The 17,500-nt window shown below is 49.1% G+C and overlaps 1 protein-coding gene across 1 annotated transcript; it reads right to left on the bottom strand.

Moving 5' to 3' along the window:
• Positions 1–9,073: 9,073 nt before the first annotated feature.
• metrn (meteorin, glial cell differentiation regulator) lies at positions 9,074–12,988 on the bottom strand. The gene is made up of 4 exons (XM_030097375.1): positions 12,708–12,988; positions 11,707–12,140; positions 10,420–10,479; positions 9,074–9,884 (listed from the first exon to the last, which is right to left on the bottom strand). The coding sequence occupies exons 1-4, from the start codon at positions 12,812–12,814 to the stop codon at positions 9,571–9,573; spliced, it is 915 nt and encodes a 304-aa protein (XP_029953235.1). The 5' UTR covers positions 12,815–12,988; the 3' UTR covers positions 9,074–9,570.
• Between the last annotated feature and the right edge of the window lie 4,512 nt (positions 12,989–17,500).

Here is a 17,500-nt window from a genome sequence, read left to right as displayed (position 1 = left end):
GGTTAGTTTTGAGTTAAAAGAAAATACTCCATATTAATCTATATTTAAACATTTTCAATGTGCCCGATGCTTCAGCGCCAGCAGTAGGTGGTGCTGCTCGTTCTGTCGGCTTCCTCCATGAAATCGCCCCCTAAAGAAATCCGGCCTTGAGAAAAAAATGCCTGGAATGTTTGTAAAGCTTATGTCAATTTCACGAGCCGCAGAGAAGAAAGCGCAGCGACAATGAGGGGTCACTCTGGTGAGAATAATGTCATTACATGTTACCCAGACACGTACGCGCCCGTGAATGCTCTCCCCCTCAAAGCCGCGCTGAGAACGGCGGGGGAAACAAGCAGGGCCTTCTCCAGAGCGAGGGCTCATATTTATAACCCCGGCTGCAGCGTGAAGGGAGAACTGTTCCCTTTAAATCCCTTTAAAGAGTGAAAGCGCCGCGTTTCTTTCTCTCTCGTGAGTTCAGGGGCTCGGATCGGGGCCATAACTTCCAGCAGACAGGTCCTCACGAACAGGGAAGGACTCAGAACTCAGCAGGTTAGGCTAAAAAAAAAAAAAAAAGTTGTTTTTAATCAAATCCAGCCTGTTTTTAACATAGAATACATGTTACAGCTCGAGATCCTCCAGGGAATGATGGGAAAACTGGAGGCAATGGAAAGAGTCATACGCATGTCACCCCAATTCCCTTTTCAGGGGGCATGCCAGGGAGGGGGGGGGGTTAGGGGTGTGAAAGTTTGAGAGGAATGGGAAGTGGGATTTTGTTAGTAATGTATTACACTCCCGGGGCCCTGGGAAAAGGGGTGGGGGTGTTCGGCCTGGGCCGGTGCCAACATAGTCACTGTGCCAAAACGCTGGGTGCCGGGAGCGGGGACCGCTCCTCTCACCGGCGGAGCTGTGGGAAAACCTCAACCGGGCCGTTGTTGGCGGCTGCATCGCCAGAGGCAGACGGCCTGTAGGGCTCTCCGCAAAACCCCTCCGCATTATGCGTGTAAATAAAGAGCCGGGGAAACAGTAGAACGTACGCTACAGCGAGGCGAAACTGTCGTCGTCTGCTGCGCCACAGCTGGTTCCCGGGGCAGAGCGCCAGCTCTCCCCTCTCAGAACTCCAGCCTTTTGAAAAATCTGACTTCTTGGTATGCGGCAGGCTTTTCACCCTCTGATAATAGCTGGCATTTCATTGGCTTTATCTGCTGCAAAAAGGACAAAAAAAAAAGTCTCTCAAATTGGCGTGCCTGGTGGTAACATCAGATCATTCTGACTTGAAACAACAGTGTCCGTTTAATTCAGGAGGTTAACTAAACACAGCGGTGTGATTTTGGTGATGATTGCAGACGGACTGGTTACAGCTTGAGCGCTCTCCTCCGTCCGCCTGATGTTTCTCTGGACACAGATTTGTTTTGGTGGTGGGAAAGTGGGGAAAAAGGTTGGTTGAACGCGTCGTCCCGAGGATGGGAAGCGGAGTGTCGCGGCGCGGAGGAAGTCCCTCACATGGCTGGCGACGGGCCGCTCGTCAAGAGCGCCTTTGTTTCAGGAGGTTAATGCCTAATTGATACGGGCTTAATGAGAGCGAGCTGTGTGTGAGCCGGGGGCCGGGCCGCCCGGCTGTAATTGGAACGGACAAGCCCTGTGTTGGAGGAGAGGGGATTTATGGGAACGCAAGGAAAAAGCCAGGCGGAGTGGGAACAGGGGAAGAGAAGGTGGCAGCGAGCAGGAGGAATGTGGGGAAGAATCTGGTGCGATGGTGAGAGGATTGCACAGTCATGAGAAAGAAATGTCGCCACAATGGGAAAAATTCAGTGCAGCCGGGATGTTCTCATGGACGCCTGGCCGCCTCCCACCCACTCCTGCAGGTTGTGTTGCAAATCTTTTTTTTTTTTTTTTTTTGCACTGTTGGAGGGATTACTCTATAAATGCCGATGCAGACTGTAACTGTCTGATTCCAGAGACACCTGTCTTTTCTGACGAGCTGTCTTTTCACCCCCTCTTTCACTCTGACAGGCTGAGGCTATTCATGCAAGAGTCCTCAGCTTCCCTCCAGACAAGCTTTCAGCGTGAAGGCTTGGAGAGGCACTGAGAGGGAGGAGGAGGAGGGAGGGAGGGAGGGAGGGGGGCACAGAAGAGCCGTGCACTTCAGAAAAACCTGAAAGAATTAGGACTGAGAGCTGTGAAGTTCCTGGGTGGTGGAAATAAATGAGGCCTGGACGCATTATTATAAAAAATTGAAACAAATATATATATTATGATGCAGGGAAACCTGTCAAATGGCAAAATGTGTCAAAAAGAGAGCATGTGGAGGAATATAGAGTGACAAAAGAGCAGGAGCAGCCGTAGCCGGGGTGAGAAAAGACGGGAGGGAGGCGGCAGGATGAACGGGAGCGAGTGAGAATGAGGCTGAGTGTCGGCGAGGGAAGGAGAGAGGGACGGGCGCTGCGCTTTCCCACACTCGGCCCGTTCCCACAGTGGACCCGGCTAATCCCTGTCTTAATTGGGGGAGAATTCCAGCGCACATGTTCCCCCGAAATGAGCGCAGGGCGAAGGGAGCTTGGAGCGGCGGCCGGACAGACACGCAGCGTGTCGCTGCACTTTGCAGGATATAAACATGCCGTCTGACTTTCAGCACATGGGATGCATAACTGGCTGCACCGGCTACTTTCTTGGTGTTTTTGCTCGCAGCAGCTACTTAGAATCACTTAGTCACATTCCACCGTGTGACAAGAATGCAAGCTAGAAGTCTCATTTGATCATTATTAAGAGGAAAAGTCCTTCTTTCAACAAGCTCACACTGTTAAAGATGAAGTTTCCCCCTCAGGATCATTTCGCTCCGCTCTGCACAGTCTGACCAGGAGGGGTTTCAGGCTGATATTCCAGATCCTGAATGATACATTTAGCTTTAAGTTTCCTGGTACTGTCATTAATCACCATCATTTTTCCATTTTAAATGAGATGTGGAGACAGTTTTCCTCACCCGAAGTCTGTCCTGTTGACCAAACTGAAATACAGCGAGCAAGATATTATTATTCTTTTAGATTTGTGTTTAGATGTGTATTTGATTGTGACTCTTGATTTGTTTTGGTTCAGACTATACGAGGAAAATGTCAACATTTTCTCAAAAACCAAACACCTACTATGGAAAATTCCAACAATCTCAACATAAACCCAATTTTAATGAAACCTTTTGGTGCAAAATACAGTGAAATGTCCCAAACAACTTCTCCTGTAGCTGTTGCATTATGGGTGTTCTTGTAAACTCCCCCTGACAGCAGCAGCTTTCATGGCTGCATCACTGATATTGGAGCTCGAGTCTCGGTGTTGTGTGTGTTACTCTTGAGAAATGTCTTTAAAATGTTTACGTTTTCCTTTGTAAGTCTGGCGGACCGTATTCAAGCCTCCCTTGTGGTCCGGTTTTGGCCCACAGGCCTCATGTTTGACACCCCTGCTTTCACGCCATTATCAATAAACAGTAATATGTCTAACTTATATAAAGTAAAATCAGTTGAAAAGTAACAGAAACTAAACATATTTCACCATCTGGAGGTCGCACAGCGGATTTCAGTGAAAATGTTCCTTCTTCTTACAGTTAATGTTATCTGTCAAACTTGTGTTTGGTAGCAGACTTTCTGAGCAGTGTTTATGTTATTATGAGAAATGGAAAGCCAAAGTTTGGTGTGTTTTCAGCTGGAGATGATTCCAGCTGATAACGAATACACTCAGAGCAGGTTTCCAGTCCATCACAGGCTAAAACGCCACATTCGCATCTACAGGAAGTTTAAAGTTACACATGGTTTTGGACAGCGGGAGGAAAACGACCCAAACAGGAGCGGAAACAGTCCAGTTCCACTCAGAAATGTCCTCAGCCGAGCTCAGCGAGGGGTTTTTGTCACTGCGAGGCCAGGCGGCTCAGCTCTGCGGCCTCATAATCCTGCAAATCCCAGAAAAGCTGCAAAAAGCAATACTTGTCTCAGCGATGTGTACAACTTCATCCATGTAATAAAGACACTTATTTCTACATTTTCAAAATAAAGGTATTTTTCACTGACACTGACAGGTGAAGCATTACATAATAAGCTACATATTGAATATCGTGCTTTCTCAGCTGTCTGTTGATCACTTTCGCCTTCAAGCTGTGTTTTGCTGTGGAAAAAAATGCAAGGAGATACTGGTAACATAACAAAACCGGGGAGAGAGGCAGTTTCGTTCCTGCCTTCGTCTTTCCTTAATAAACAATCGGGACAATGGGCGGAGCGCCGGGCGTCTCTGCGGAGGTAACCCTAGACCGCCTGGCCGAGCAGGAAGATACCGGCGCAGGAGGGGAGGCGGCGCAGCTTTCAAGACTCGACGGTCGGAGCAGGGAGCGAGAGAGAGAGCTCAGCTAATCTGTGAGGGAAGTTTCTCTCCTTTGTGCAAACTGTCAGGAGAAAACAACTGCAGTGCTCTGGCTCGGCTATTTGGGTTACAGCGGAGGACAGGTGCGTCTCAGACTCTCTGTCTGCTGACGTCAGACTCGCCGAGAGGCCGGGTTCCCTTCAGAGGAGAGGAGTTTGAACTCAACTGGAGGAGAAACACAAAACAAAACAATGCTGAGAAATCTGATTGATTTTCAGTGGCCACATCACCATTAAGGGATGGTCCCATCCCTCCATCCATCCCTCCATCCCTCCATCCATCCCTCCAGTCTTTCAGCAGCATTATTGAAGTATGATGTCAGTGTTTGAAGGTTTTGTGGTCGCCCCCCCTGCAGGATGCGGTGAGGAGCTGGCAGCTGTGTGCTGCACTGAAGGGGGCCTGAGATTCATTCCCTCAGTCTTTCCTTACAATACTTTTTCTTTTTTTTTTTTTTTGGCGGGAAAGCACCAAAGACGCTGATTTGACCCAACTCGTGCTTCTTTGCGGGACACCCCCCCCCCACCCCCACCCCCTGAGGAACGTGTCGCCTGCCTCCACACTCAAACACCATGTCCATCCTGTCTTGATTGATTTTCAGTGCGCATTTTGGAAGGGATTACAGCCATCTGCAGGCTCTCGAGGAACAAAGGGGGCTCCTCGCTCTCCTCCCCTCGGCACTTCAGAGGGATAACATGGCCAGATAAACATGCTCTCGCACCGCTCGGCTCTTGTTCTCCGTTCTGCCTTGACCTCTCGACCCGCCCGAACTGCCCACTCCTCTTTAAAGCTGACCACACTCTGAGAATTAGAGGGTACGCCGTGGATGCCGTTCTTCGCAAACGCTGGTCGCAGCAAAGCCAGGCTGAATGAAAGCTTTTTAAAAAAAGAGTTGCAGTGAAAAAAAAAAAAAAAAAAGTAGCAGCAGGGATCAAGTGTATCATTGGGTGTAATTTCTCTGGCCCCGGCGCGTTAGCACGTCCCCAGACCTGAACTTTTACAGTTTCCTCTTGGAAAATGCTTGTGCCCAGCTGTTGCAGGGAGTTGTGGGAACAGGGAATCGTCAGCTGGGGAGCTCGGATGCCAAACGGCGGTCATAATAAAGCCGCTCTCAGCTGGGATGCACGACCACTGAGTCACGGGAAGCTCGGCCCGGTGTTTGGTTGCAGTGCGATGGTTTGTCACTGCAAAACAATTTGTGTTCGGGAGAAACGGAGGGCAGCGAAACCCAGAACGGCTTCAGCATCACATCTGGCAGTTAGATGTTCTGATTTTTGAGGGACTTGTTTTGCTCTCCAGAAACTGGGTGCCGAGAAAACCCCGAGGGTTGTGAAAGCCTCCGAGGCTGCTAGCCAGGAGAGAGATCTGCGTCTGGGAGTTCAGAGCATCTCAGACACTGTTTCAGATTCACTGTTATCGACGAAACAACCAGCAGCTGTCGGCCGGTTTGTGGGAACGATTCGATGAGGAATCCATGAGAAGACAGGTCCAACAGAGGAGGATGAGCCTGAGGAGATGTGCTCCACACTGAAACTTTGGTAATATAAAGGAAAATATAACATCTTCCAAAACATTTCAGACCCTCTTGATGATTATTTATTTAAAGAAGGAATGAGTGGTGTTTATTCACATGTTCACGCTGTGTGTGAAGGATTTCCTCCTACAGTCCAAATGAGAGATTACTGGATACTCTAAATTACCCATATTGGTGCGAATGTGAGAGTGTGTGTATGAAAGACAGTCTGCTGCTGACCTGAAATCAATGTAGTTTACCTGCAGGACCTCCTGTAGGTACTGCTGTTTGTCTGTTTTATTGAAACCACACACACATTAACAGTGGCAGTTCATGGACACTGACATGGATGGACGCCATGTTGGATTATTTTCATGGTAACTGTCAACTCTAAAACTACCAAGTCCAGGAGAATCTGGACTGGAACCAGGACCAGGACCAGGATAATATGGACTGGGAATCATGACACTGCAGAGACGATGGATGGATGGATGATGGATTCCATCATTCTTTATTCATCATAATTTCTGAATGATTGATAATGGATGGATGGATCATTGGTGAATGGATGGATGATGGATGATGGGTGAATGGATGGATGGATGGAAAAGTACAAAATTGTGACTCTGAACTGCTGAGAACTTGCTGTCAAAGTATCACCGATTCCCAGTAACATCCAGATCATCTGACTGTGATCAGTGTTTTATTGAAGTGTCTGATTTAGAAATGAGAACGTTGAGGTGGGTGGATGAAGTTTAGCCTCATCTACACCTTTGGAGAAAACATGAAAAACTTTGGAGCATTTGAAGAAAGATGAAGCGGTATTAGATCTGCGGCTGCTCTCCAGGTCTGATACCGATGTGTTGTTTGAACGTCTCCATGCTGGGACAACAGGAAGACCTGCGCTCCGGGTGTGGAGGAGGCGCACCTTTCCCCCCCGACCGCGTCTCTCATCTCTGGAGCTTTTGTCTGCGTCCGCTTCCCCCCGGCCTCCCTCAGGAGTCCGTGCAGGCCCACGCCCAGCGGCGTCTCTCCCTGCTGTCCCCAGCGCTTCCTGCCCCGCCCCGCTCATACCTTGCTTTAGAAAGCAGAGCAGCCAGAGGATCGGGGTGCTTTTGAGTTGGAGTCGCGACAGAAAGGGGCATCACTATAAAAAGTGTTCAACATCTCCATCAAATATTAATTTCCATCCTCTTGCAGTGCTGCCTGATGCATGTGTTTAAAAAACAATCTTCAATTCAACACATACAAACCCAGACTGGGTTATTGTGGTGAGAGGGACATTAATAGTGCTTTCGGCGTTCAAGCCCGGGTCACAGAGAAGTGACAACAATGCAGGAAGTCGAGCTTTGTAGAAATGTCACATGATGTATTGAGTGAGGGGGTAGAATTTGAGGGCTCTTTGTTTTGCCTTATCAGCCCAGGAGCAGTAACCTCTCGTGTGTGTGTGTGTGTGTGTGTGTGTGTGAGGGGGGGGGGGGGAGCTCCTCCAGCCACAGGATGCTTTGGGGGGCACTGAGGCAGTAAATGGTGGAGGAGGCTGAAGGTTCACTGCTTCGCTGTGCTGAAAACCGGGAGATGGCTGGCCGGACGCCGGCAGCACGTCCAGCTTTTGTGGCTCTTCTCCGTTTAACCTGAACGCCGTGTTAATTCCCCAGCTGCTCTTTTTCAAATGGATTTATTGTGCACAGTAAATTTTAGGTGCGCAGGGTTCACATTTCTGCAGGAATATACGAAACAGGTGGTGGGTTTATCATAAAAGTTCATATCTGTGTGCGTGTGTGTGTGTGTGTGTGTGTGTGTGTGTGTGTGTCATCCACCGTGCAGCTCCTCAAAATCAGCCAGATTCAAAATCAGATACTCTCTGTGATCCTGTAAGCCTGGGCTCTTTACTTTCGGGCGTCCAGCCAGCGAGCGGAGAAGTCATTGTTGTGATTGTGTCCTCGTGCACACGTGGTCAGGATGAAGCCAGCGACTGCGTGGCACCTCGGCCCGGCCCGGTCTGCCACGCCGCTCCCCTAATGGCAATTTATTGCTTCCTGAATCCTGAAAATGGGACAACAGAATTCCAAGTGCCTGTTTTCCGAGTCCTTCCTCGTCCCAATGCCTCCAGAGTCCCGAGCGCTCCCTAAATCTCCCGGCTTTTCAAGGCCCGCTCCGGCGCCGGGACGGGCCGTTTGTTCTGCGCTTTCAGGAATCTGATTCATGAGTGCTTGAAGTGACTTATTCCTGAGAAAACGTCGCCACGGAGGAAACCTGAGCTCCGAGACGGTTTTGAAGACTTGTGGACTCATTTAATGTTAAAGTTTCAAGAGTGCAATAAATAATCCCCCAAACAGCCTTTATGGACATAATATTTTAATATAAGACAAACATAAAAATAATTCACAATACTGACAAAGAAAGTTTTTTTTCTTCTTATCAACATTTTTACATTCATATCAACATAAATTCACATTTTGACAGCAGAATGGCAGTGAACTCAAATAACATACAACTTCAGCACATTATGTTAATTTGGTATGACCCCCTTTCCTTTTGGATATAGTGCACTTTTCAGAACAGATCCGTCACATCTCATGCACACTTTGTGTTTTCTGTTGAGCTAGCCAGTCCAGTGAGGCGAACGCATCTCTCTCCGCCGGACTTCAGTCATGAATGGCTGTTGTTCTAAGTTTTTATGGTGCTTCTGTTATTTCATATATATGTATATTCCAATTTTTATCATTTATATGTGGCAACACAGCCAAAAACAAAGAAAATGACCTGGCAACATCCAGAATAATAATGATTCCTTCAGTTTTTACGGTTTTTTTAAAAATAATTTAAAGTCCAATTCAGTCCCATTTCTGCGCCGGTTGGAAAAAAATATTTGGAAATCACAGATATGTGCAGTGCTTGTAAAACACCAAGTCTCCTTCCAGAAGTGAAATCTCAGACAGGCTGTGAGGTGAAAGTGCTCTCAGCACTGCGGCGAGCGGCCGGCGTGGCTCGGCTCTGTCTCTACTGTGTGTGTGTGTGTGTGTGTGTGTGTGTGTGTGTGTGTGTGTGTGTGTGTGTGTGTGTTCTCACATCATCTGTACATATATTAAATTCTCAATCGCTCATCTATGCTACATATAGTTGCTTCTTATTTGGTTTTCAGTGCTCGCAGCGTCACACTTTCCAGATCATTCCCTTTACTTTATCAGTGCAAATATTATTATAGTTTTCAGACTTTTTTTTTTTTTTTTTTAAATCTCCTTAATAACACTGAAGACGACCCCAGAGCGCCGGGAGGCGGGCGTGGCCAGACGTTATCTGAGCCAACACACCATCTGAAGTGCGGCGCTCACCGGGATTTTAACCAGCAGCCACAAGCTTCCTGTGGCTTTCCTGAGTTTCGGAGCAGCGACTCTCAGAAGGCCTGAATTACTGGCTCCACTTGAAGAATCCCGAGTGGACGTCCTGTCAATAATTTAGTTTGCTCGGCGACCAAAGCAACATGAGCTTCAGGTCGGCGGGGCCGCCGCGGTCTCTCGGACAGGCCCGCTGCTTATTGCAGCGGAATGGAAACGCTCCATTTCCCTCCTCGGTCCTTCGCGCGTCGCGGCTTCCTCCAGAGCGAGGAGCAGGGCCGAGTCCGGCCCGGGCGGTGGCAGGTTTTGGATTCTGCGCAGCAGAGAGGTGAATGCAGGGTGTCTGATTCAGTCTACGGGCAGCTCACAGGGGATCTGCTGGGCCGCCTTCGCCAGGACGTACGCCCGCTGGAAGTCCTTGTACCGGGGCGCGCAGCCCAGCCACGCCTCGCCGAAGTGGACGCGGCCGGTGAAGAGGAAGCTGCCGGGTCCCGGCTTGACGCCGCACTGCAGCAGAGTCCTGATCTCGCCCTGGCTGCTGATGCGGCTGCTGCCGGTGAACAGGGCGTACTTCTGACGGAACACGCGGGTGGCGCCGACTCTGATCACCGCCGCCCGCAGATTCTCGTCTTCCTCCACGGACCGGATGTTCCCTCGCACCACTGTGGAGGAGCAGCGGGACATTTAGATTCACCTCAAATGTCATTTTACTAAATTCCTTCCATTCATACAAAAAGAGAAATAGATTTTGCCGTGCGCTGGATGTATTGTTCCACCACTCCATCCGCCAGGACTGGACTCTGCTCTGCTCGCTAATCCTTCTAACTTTTGTTGCCAGCTGAACTTCTCCTCAGTGCCTTTACAGCTCAATCAGGGGCCTGCAGATTAGTCCACTGCCCTCCACATCGGGGGGGTGGTTTCAGGATTAGTCCACTGCAGTGCCTCCGATGGGGGGGGTGTTTCAAAGCTTTGCCGTTTCACCTTTAACCTTTTGCACTTTTGAGAGGAGCGGATTTGGAGGCACAGCAGAGTTCTGACTTTAAACTGACTCGACTGAAAAGACGTCATCAGACTCCTGGACTCGGCTCTGAGGGCTTGTTCCAATTTGTTGATCTGGTCCAGCGCGTTCAAAGGGGCTGGGCTCACTTTGATTTTTGCTGTGGTTTCACATGTCACCCGAGCATCATGGGAACTTACCGAAGTCGCTGGTGCAAACAGCCATGAGGATCTCTGTGTTGTTGCAGGGCCTGCAGGCATCTGAGGAGACAGAGGCAGCAAGAGTTTAACACCCACATGCAAATTCCAATACTATCAAAGATTGCATTTCCAGATCATCTGCTCAGGAATGCGACATTAAACTAGCAACAAAAGAGTCGGGCGGCCGCGGCGCTCCGACGGACAGCTGCTACTTTTACAGTTGGCGGAGGAGAATGGAAGGAGCTGGAAGGTGTGGGTCTCCTCCGCTCCAGACAGTTTAAAGGCCAAATGAAACCGTCCCCCCCTCCTCCAGCGCTTCCAGGGTGTCTGCAGTCACACCTCATCAAAACCCAGACTGGGTGGGTGGGGGGGGGGGACTTCAAAGATTTCTCTTTTAGAAGAAGAAGCACAATCCTTCTTCTTTCAAAGTTTTGTTCGCTACTGTGCAAGGTTTGACATTTTTTCCTTAGAAACCATAAATAAATAAATGAAAAATAAATGGAGATAAAAAGAAATAAAAACCAGCAAAGGTTCAACTGTCTTTACTGAACTGTGTCTGTAAGGAGAGAGAGAGAGGGAGAAAAAAAGAAAACTCCTCCTGGCATTTTTTAAAGTTCTCCTTGTGGTTCTTTGGAGGCCCCCCTGCCCTCCCCACACATTCTCCTCCTTAGTGAAAACCTCTTGATAAATGAGATTCCTTCCTCTCTGGTCCGCAGCAAACCCCCATCCAAACCTAATCAGTGTGTGTGTGTGTGTGTGTGTGTGTGTGTGTGTGTGTGTGGGAGAGAGAGAGGGAGCGAGGTGGGAGGGGGCGGTTTACTCCTACAGTCCTGCAGACAAGTCTCCCCACAGCGAGGCAGCTCAACAAAAGAGGGGAGCATCTCAGCTGGGCAGAGGCCTCCCCGTCTCCTAGGCGACGGCAGTAATCCCAGAATACTCATGCGGCAGCCATTCAAAGGGCCCTGGACTCTGGAGAAAGCCCCACATACTGAGCTTTTGTGCCCCTCCTCCCCACTCCAGAGCGGCACGACTCTGGGGGAAGTTGGGCCACTTCCTCCCCTCTGCTCCGCGGAAAGCCCGAGCGGCCCACACAGGCCTGAATCATCCACAGACGGGACTTTATGGGGTTTAATATCATCGGCGGTGGGCGGGTCGGGATCCTGCAAGTCACCATTGTTTGAGGCAGGAAAAACCTCTTTAACCACAGTTTTAGGAGTCATAACATCACATATGGGCGACTGGCGTTAACCCGTAAGTGACGGCTGAAGATGGAGGAACCGGACTCACCCTCGCTGCTGATGGGGTTGGAGTCCAGCGACAGCCGGGCGGTCCAGTCGCCCCTCAGCTCGTAGCGGAAGGAGGCGATCCTGCGGCTGATGTCCTGATGGGGGGTGGCCTGCAGGAAGAGGGCCACCCTCTCCCCGGGCAGCCGGCTGAAGCAGCGCACCCTGGGCGGCGGGGAGGACTCCAGCCGGTCCCCCACCAGGAGCTCCAGGACGCCGTCCCGCTCCAGGTAGAGCTGGGCGCCGTGGAACTGCTCCGAGGGCTTGACGCAGGCCGTGATGAGGCCCGAGCTGCTGCCGCCGGGCCCCACCGCCACGGAGGGCAGGCGGGGGGAGAGGGTGAGGCGCAGGGCGCCTTTGGGGTACAGCCAGTCCAGGGTGCCCTCTGCACAGTGGAGGGAGATCTGCTCCACGCTCCCCTTCTGCTGGGACAAGCCACTGCAAGCAGGGAAACAAGCGTTCAGTTAGTCTAAAGTTTCCTGAAATCAATGGTCTGATCTGCATGAAATGTGATCCATGCAAATCAAAACTAAACATTTTGTCTCAAAGTGTTGCAGAACTTTAAAGAAAAGATCAATTATCTGCAGACAAACTCATTGAATGCAAATCTCAGGTGGGAAACAAGTAAAGTTTTATGACAATGAAAAAGAAATGAAATATTTCAGCCATATTTCCACAGAATGACTGGGGTGCAGATGCATCATTCAGCAAGTGCATTCCCAGCATGCATCTCCTCCGTGCATGCGGATAAGCCCTGCAGCCTGTCTGGAGCCTGCACGCCTCCTGCAGACCGCCCAGAGGCGCGCGGCGCAGCGGCGCACCGTAAACACTTTAATTGCGCCCCGATCGCGAGTCTAAACATGCTGCATTCAAATGAGCGAGTTAAACCGCTCGAGGACGCAGGAGAAGAGGCGCCCGTGGCGCCCCGGGCTCGTTCTCATGCACCACTGCTTCCATGGAGCTCATGTGCACAAAACCGTCACAGATCCGCAGTGAAATACTTGCCTGCCTCTCCAGCTGCACTGGTCTTCGGAGTAATTCGCGAGAGACGCGTGAAACGTCGCCAAAAGTAACATCCAGGATGCGTAATTCCAAAGCGCAAAAGCAGCCATTTCCAAAGCTGACGCGCCAACACAGCTCGACAAATTATCCCAAATCTGCAACGTCCTATAACTCAGTGATTTAAAGTCCTCTATAAAACGAATGGAATCATATCTCTGAAGCTGTTATCCTCTCTCTCCCTAAAGTGCGCGTGAGCTGCAGAGGCTCCGAGTTGCTGTGCGTCAAAGGACGCGCAGCTCTCAACTTATCCCCCCTCGGAGAAACTTCACGGACCAATCAGAGAGCAGCGGAGGAAACTTTGGACCAATCACAGGGCGGCGGGGAGGGACGTCTGGATGCAACTTTCAAACAAGCTACAATCGACTATTGTGTTGGACAGATCCTCCAAGACAATCAGAATAAATAACCTGCATCTTTTTACAGAAACATTTTAAAGACCCCCCCCCCCCCCCCCCCCCCCCCCGCACACACACACACACACACACACACACACACACACACACACACACACACACACACACACACACACACAGAGGAATTCAGTGGCATAAGATCAACTGTCTTTGCTTTCTGTATTTTTTTGCATTTATTATGTTCATTGCAGTAAAGATGGCTGAGATTTCGGGTTTTCTGCATTTGATTCGACATTATAAACGTTGTTTCTGAAGCTGCTGGATCATCGCAGGTTAGAATCTGAAGATTAACTGCTCTTTTGAGCCCAGAATGGGTAAATCGGTGCCTCCAGCAATGCAGAGCGGATTCTGGTGTCCATGAGCTGAATGTTGTTGCTTTGGGAGTAAAGTTACTTCAGAGTGAGCTCAGAGGGAACTTCTCTTTCAGCAGACCGTCAAGGTCACACTGTGAAGAGCGCTGGTTCCTCTCAAGGTCAGGCAGAGAGTGAGGCTGAAGCACGAAAAGTCATTCTTTCCTAACAACAGATGATCTTTTAGTGTTTTTTTTAAGTTTCATCCTCAAGTCAAGGTTGCAAAACTTGAATAGGACAGAAAAAAAAATATCAGTGATGCCAAACCCGGCCACGAGGCTCTAACTCCGACCTTCAGATGTGTGTGAGGGTGATGATGCTGGAGCCGGGGCCTCCTCCTGGCCGCCGTGCCCTCTGCCCTCCTCCCTGCCGGCTCGCCTTTCATCTCCTGGTATTTATAACCAAATCAAATATTCTTTTGTGCTCCTGCTGCCATCCGTGACTTTTGGTGTACGTGTGCGTGTGCGTGTGCGTGTGCACGTGGAACGTCTCGACCCCTGAGACGGAGTTATGACAAGGCCGCGGACCCACACAAAGGCACATGTGCAGAAATCCAGCTGCTTCATTGTCTGCAGCAGGACGGAGCTTTGTTTTCTGCAGGATTCTTCAAAGCAGCAGACTTTAAAGCTGCGAGCGGCGGGAGGGAAGCGCGGCCAGAGGAAAAATGAATGCATGGGGACTTCAGCGATACCGCGCAGGATCAGACTTACACACTCATCATGTCGAACTCATCTGTGTGTGCGTGTGCGCGCTTCAAAACAAAAGCAGACAGCCGCACGCCACGGAACCTCGTTTTGACCCGAGCAATAATCTGATCCAGTCTGAATCACATCCGGGGCTTTTTCATGTGGTTTCAATGCCTTAATGTGGTTTCCAGCATTTTTATTATAATGCTGTCATTACAGTGGATGGAATAGAGGGACAGGATTGCATTGTGGGACATGCACTCACATTTTCTCGGTTACCTCGAGTTCTGTTAAGAAAATTGAAACCAGAAATCTGTTTGCACAGGAAATGTTATTTAACTGACTTAAACTGTGATTCTGCTTGAAGTCGGGCTGTTCCAGAGATGCTGCACATGTGCACCGTGTGTGTTCACGTACACACTTTAGAATTCATTGGTTATCTCTTGCACATGTTTTTTGATGATTCCAGAAACCTGGACGTACGCATCCAGTTGAAAAAGTGAGAATATTCAGGTTTTTCACGGTTCTCTGAAGGACACACTCACCGTACACACAACCTGCAGTGAGCATGTGAAGAGAGAGAAAGAGATGTGAACGGTTAAGTTTCTGTGCTGCAATCATTTCACGGGAATAATACTGAACACATTCTAGTAATAGAGCGGTTTTAACCGAGCTTAAAGCTGCTTCCCAGATTGTTTTATGCCTCTTGTGACACATCAATACCAGCAGCCTTTAGTTGTAAGACACATAATTACAGCTGCCTTTCATTCAGCTTGTGTCAACACTTTCATTTGAAGACACACAGAGCGGGGAGAAGAAAAAAAAGCACAAATTCACCGACAGGCTTGAGATCTGTAATCTCTTTACTGTATCCAAGTTATCATTAAATGTCAGTGTGAAGCAACAGCTTCCAGAACAATGAAATCTTTGACTGCGGTGAAACACTGCCGGTTTGTCCCCAGGTTTGTTTGTTTTTTTCTCCCTCTCTCGGCTCCGCTGTGTGTGTCTCACCGGCCCGCCAATGGGAACGTCTTCAAACAGCGCCGCTGTACGCGTACAAGCTTGTGTGCATGTGTTAGGTCAGTGTGTGTTTGCCTGGTGCGTTGTGTCCCTGTGTGTGTGTGTGTGTGTGTGTGTGTGTGTGTGTGTGTGTGTGTGTGTGTGTGTGTGTGTGTGTGTTGGGGGGGGCTGGTGTCCAAACACAGGGAGGATGTCGCGACAGTGTGGTGTCGGAGGTATTTATGGGACCTTGACTTTGTGCGGAACTTCCCTTCACTCTCGCTTCTCGCTGTTTCACTCACAATGAGGGAGGTTAGAAAAAAACAAAAAGAAAGGAAGGGGATGATCTTTTTCAAATGCCAAAGTTTGCCAAATTCGAAGTCTCTTTTAAACTGTCCGCCGGCCGCCGGGACGGCAGGCCTCCGAGTCGACTGGCGGCCGGTTCGGTCCACAGACTGTATATTATTGTGAACAGTTTGGTGCAGCAGTGCTGTTTACACGAGCTGAGAAGTGGAGATGTCCTTGTTCCCAGACCTCTCTGGAGCTTCCCATGGCACCTCGGCGCTAATCTGCTCCATCTGAAATCACTGCTGTTTGTTTTGCTGCGCAGCGTCGTCTCTCTGCCGGTAATGAGATCTGAGACCTTGTCGGGATACTCTGATAATAAGCTTACGTTCAAGCAGGCAGAAAATATGCCCCTGTCACCACATGATTGTGCTGTGTGTTGTGTTTTGCCCGGTTCGCTTGAGGTTAGTCATGGGAGATTAAAAAAAGAAAAAAAAAAAAAAAAAAAGCAGTGGCTGTGGAGCCGGGACTGAACGAGGTAGATCTGGAAATACAGCACCGAGGTCCTGGAGACGTGGTGAAATCGGGGCCTGAAAGTGTAAAAACTAGAAACGCACATGAAGCCTGCTGTCTGTATCCATGCATTCCTGTGCTGTGATGCTCATGTCAGCTTCAGAGGGCTGCGAAAAAAAATCAATCGTGTCAACATTTACAGTCCGACCTGTCGTGATGCCGCGCCCGAGCCCCTCCCGCCTGATGAGTCAGTGAGAGCACCGCTGGGAACGCTTTCCCAGCTCTCCATGCAGGTGAGGGGCTCCCGCTCCGGCAGCCACGGGCTGTGAGAAAGGCCGACATGCAGGAACTCGGAAAGAAAGAAAGAAAAAAAAAAAACTTTGGCTGATATTTACCGCCGGAGCCCCCATGAGAGCCGCATGTGAAAACTGACACCTGCTCTCTCACTGCACTTTCTCAGGATCCTGATTGTGGATGTGTTTGTTTGTATGACAGTAAATTTTCTCATTGTGCCTCTCATCTCGGGTGTGTGTGTGTGTTTCTGTGTGTGTGCGTGTGTGCGTGTGTGTGTGTGTTAAAGGCCCAGTGGGAGGCAGACTACAAGAGGGTCGTATACCAGATAAACACAGCGCGGCCGGCCTGACAGCAAACGCAGCTGGAAACGCACAGAGACGCCCTGAGAATGCTCCTAATGCTTTCCTAAACATGTAATAGATCACTTAGCCGCGCCGTCACAATACTCTGGTGTGTGCTTTAATCTCCTCCGTGGAGATCTCACATCTCTTTTATTGCCTGGTGCTGTTATTTTCACATGAACTGTCTCATAAATCAACTCGGGGATGCAAACCTCCTTATTTGTATCTAGGAGCTGCAGACGCTCCTTCCTGTTTCTGTTTGTTTCCATGATTTTAGTTTCAGATTTCAAATCTCATTCATCCGTGGCCATTTTGAGGCAGACTGATTTTTTTTTAAATATACTTTTGCTTTGTTTGTATTTTCTGTGAAACTCCTTCATTCATCGGCTCCAAATATAACCTAATGATAGTGTCTGGGGTCAAAGTTCACAGCTGGGCTCCGTTGGGATTTGTCATTAGTGAAATGGAGGGAAGACTCTGAGTGTCTAAAGCCTCTTTCTATTGGAAAGTTCTGTAGTTTTTAAATGTTACTACTATTTTTCTTTTTCTAAAACAATCATTTCCTAAAGAAATGCTACTTGTCTTTTCCTTTTTGTAAGTGGAATTTTTAGTTTGACTGCAGTTCTGCTATTTCACCCAGCTCTACACTGAGTTACTTTACTGGTATCATTATTCCAATATGTGAAATAAACTTTTCAGTCTCAAGTCACTACATGAAAATCACACAGGAATAACTAATATTTGATATGATCATTTTCCAATCTGGGGAATTATTCCTTCCCCATGGAGATCGATCCAGTTCTTTATCTCAGAATAAACAGGGTTGTTATTGAACTGAGGTCGACGTTAAACAGG

This window comes from Salarias fasciatus, chromosome 8 (assembly GCF_902148845.1).
Source record: "Salarias fasciatus chromosome 8, fSalaFa1.1, whole genome shotgun sequence".
Classification (NCBI taxonomy): Eukaryota; Metazoa; Chordata; class Actinopteri; order Blenniiformes; family Blenniidae; genus Salarias; species Salarias fasciatus.
Note: the sequence above shows the minus strand (reverse complement) of the source record. Positions and strands in the feature narration are given on the sequence as shown.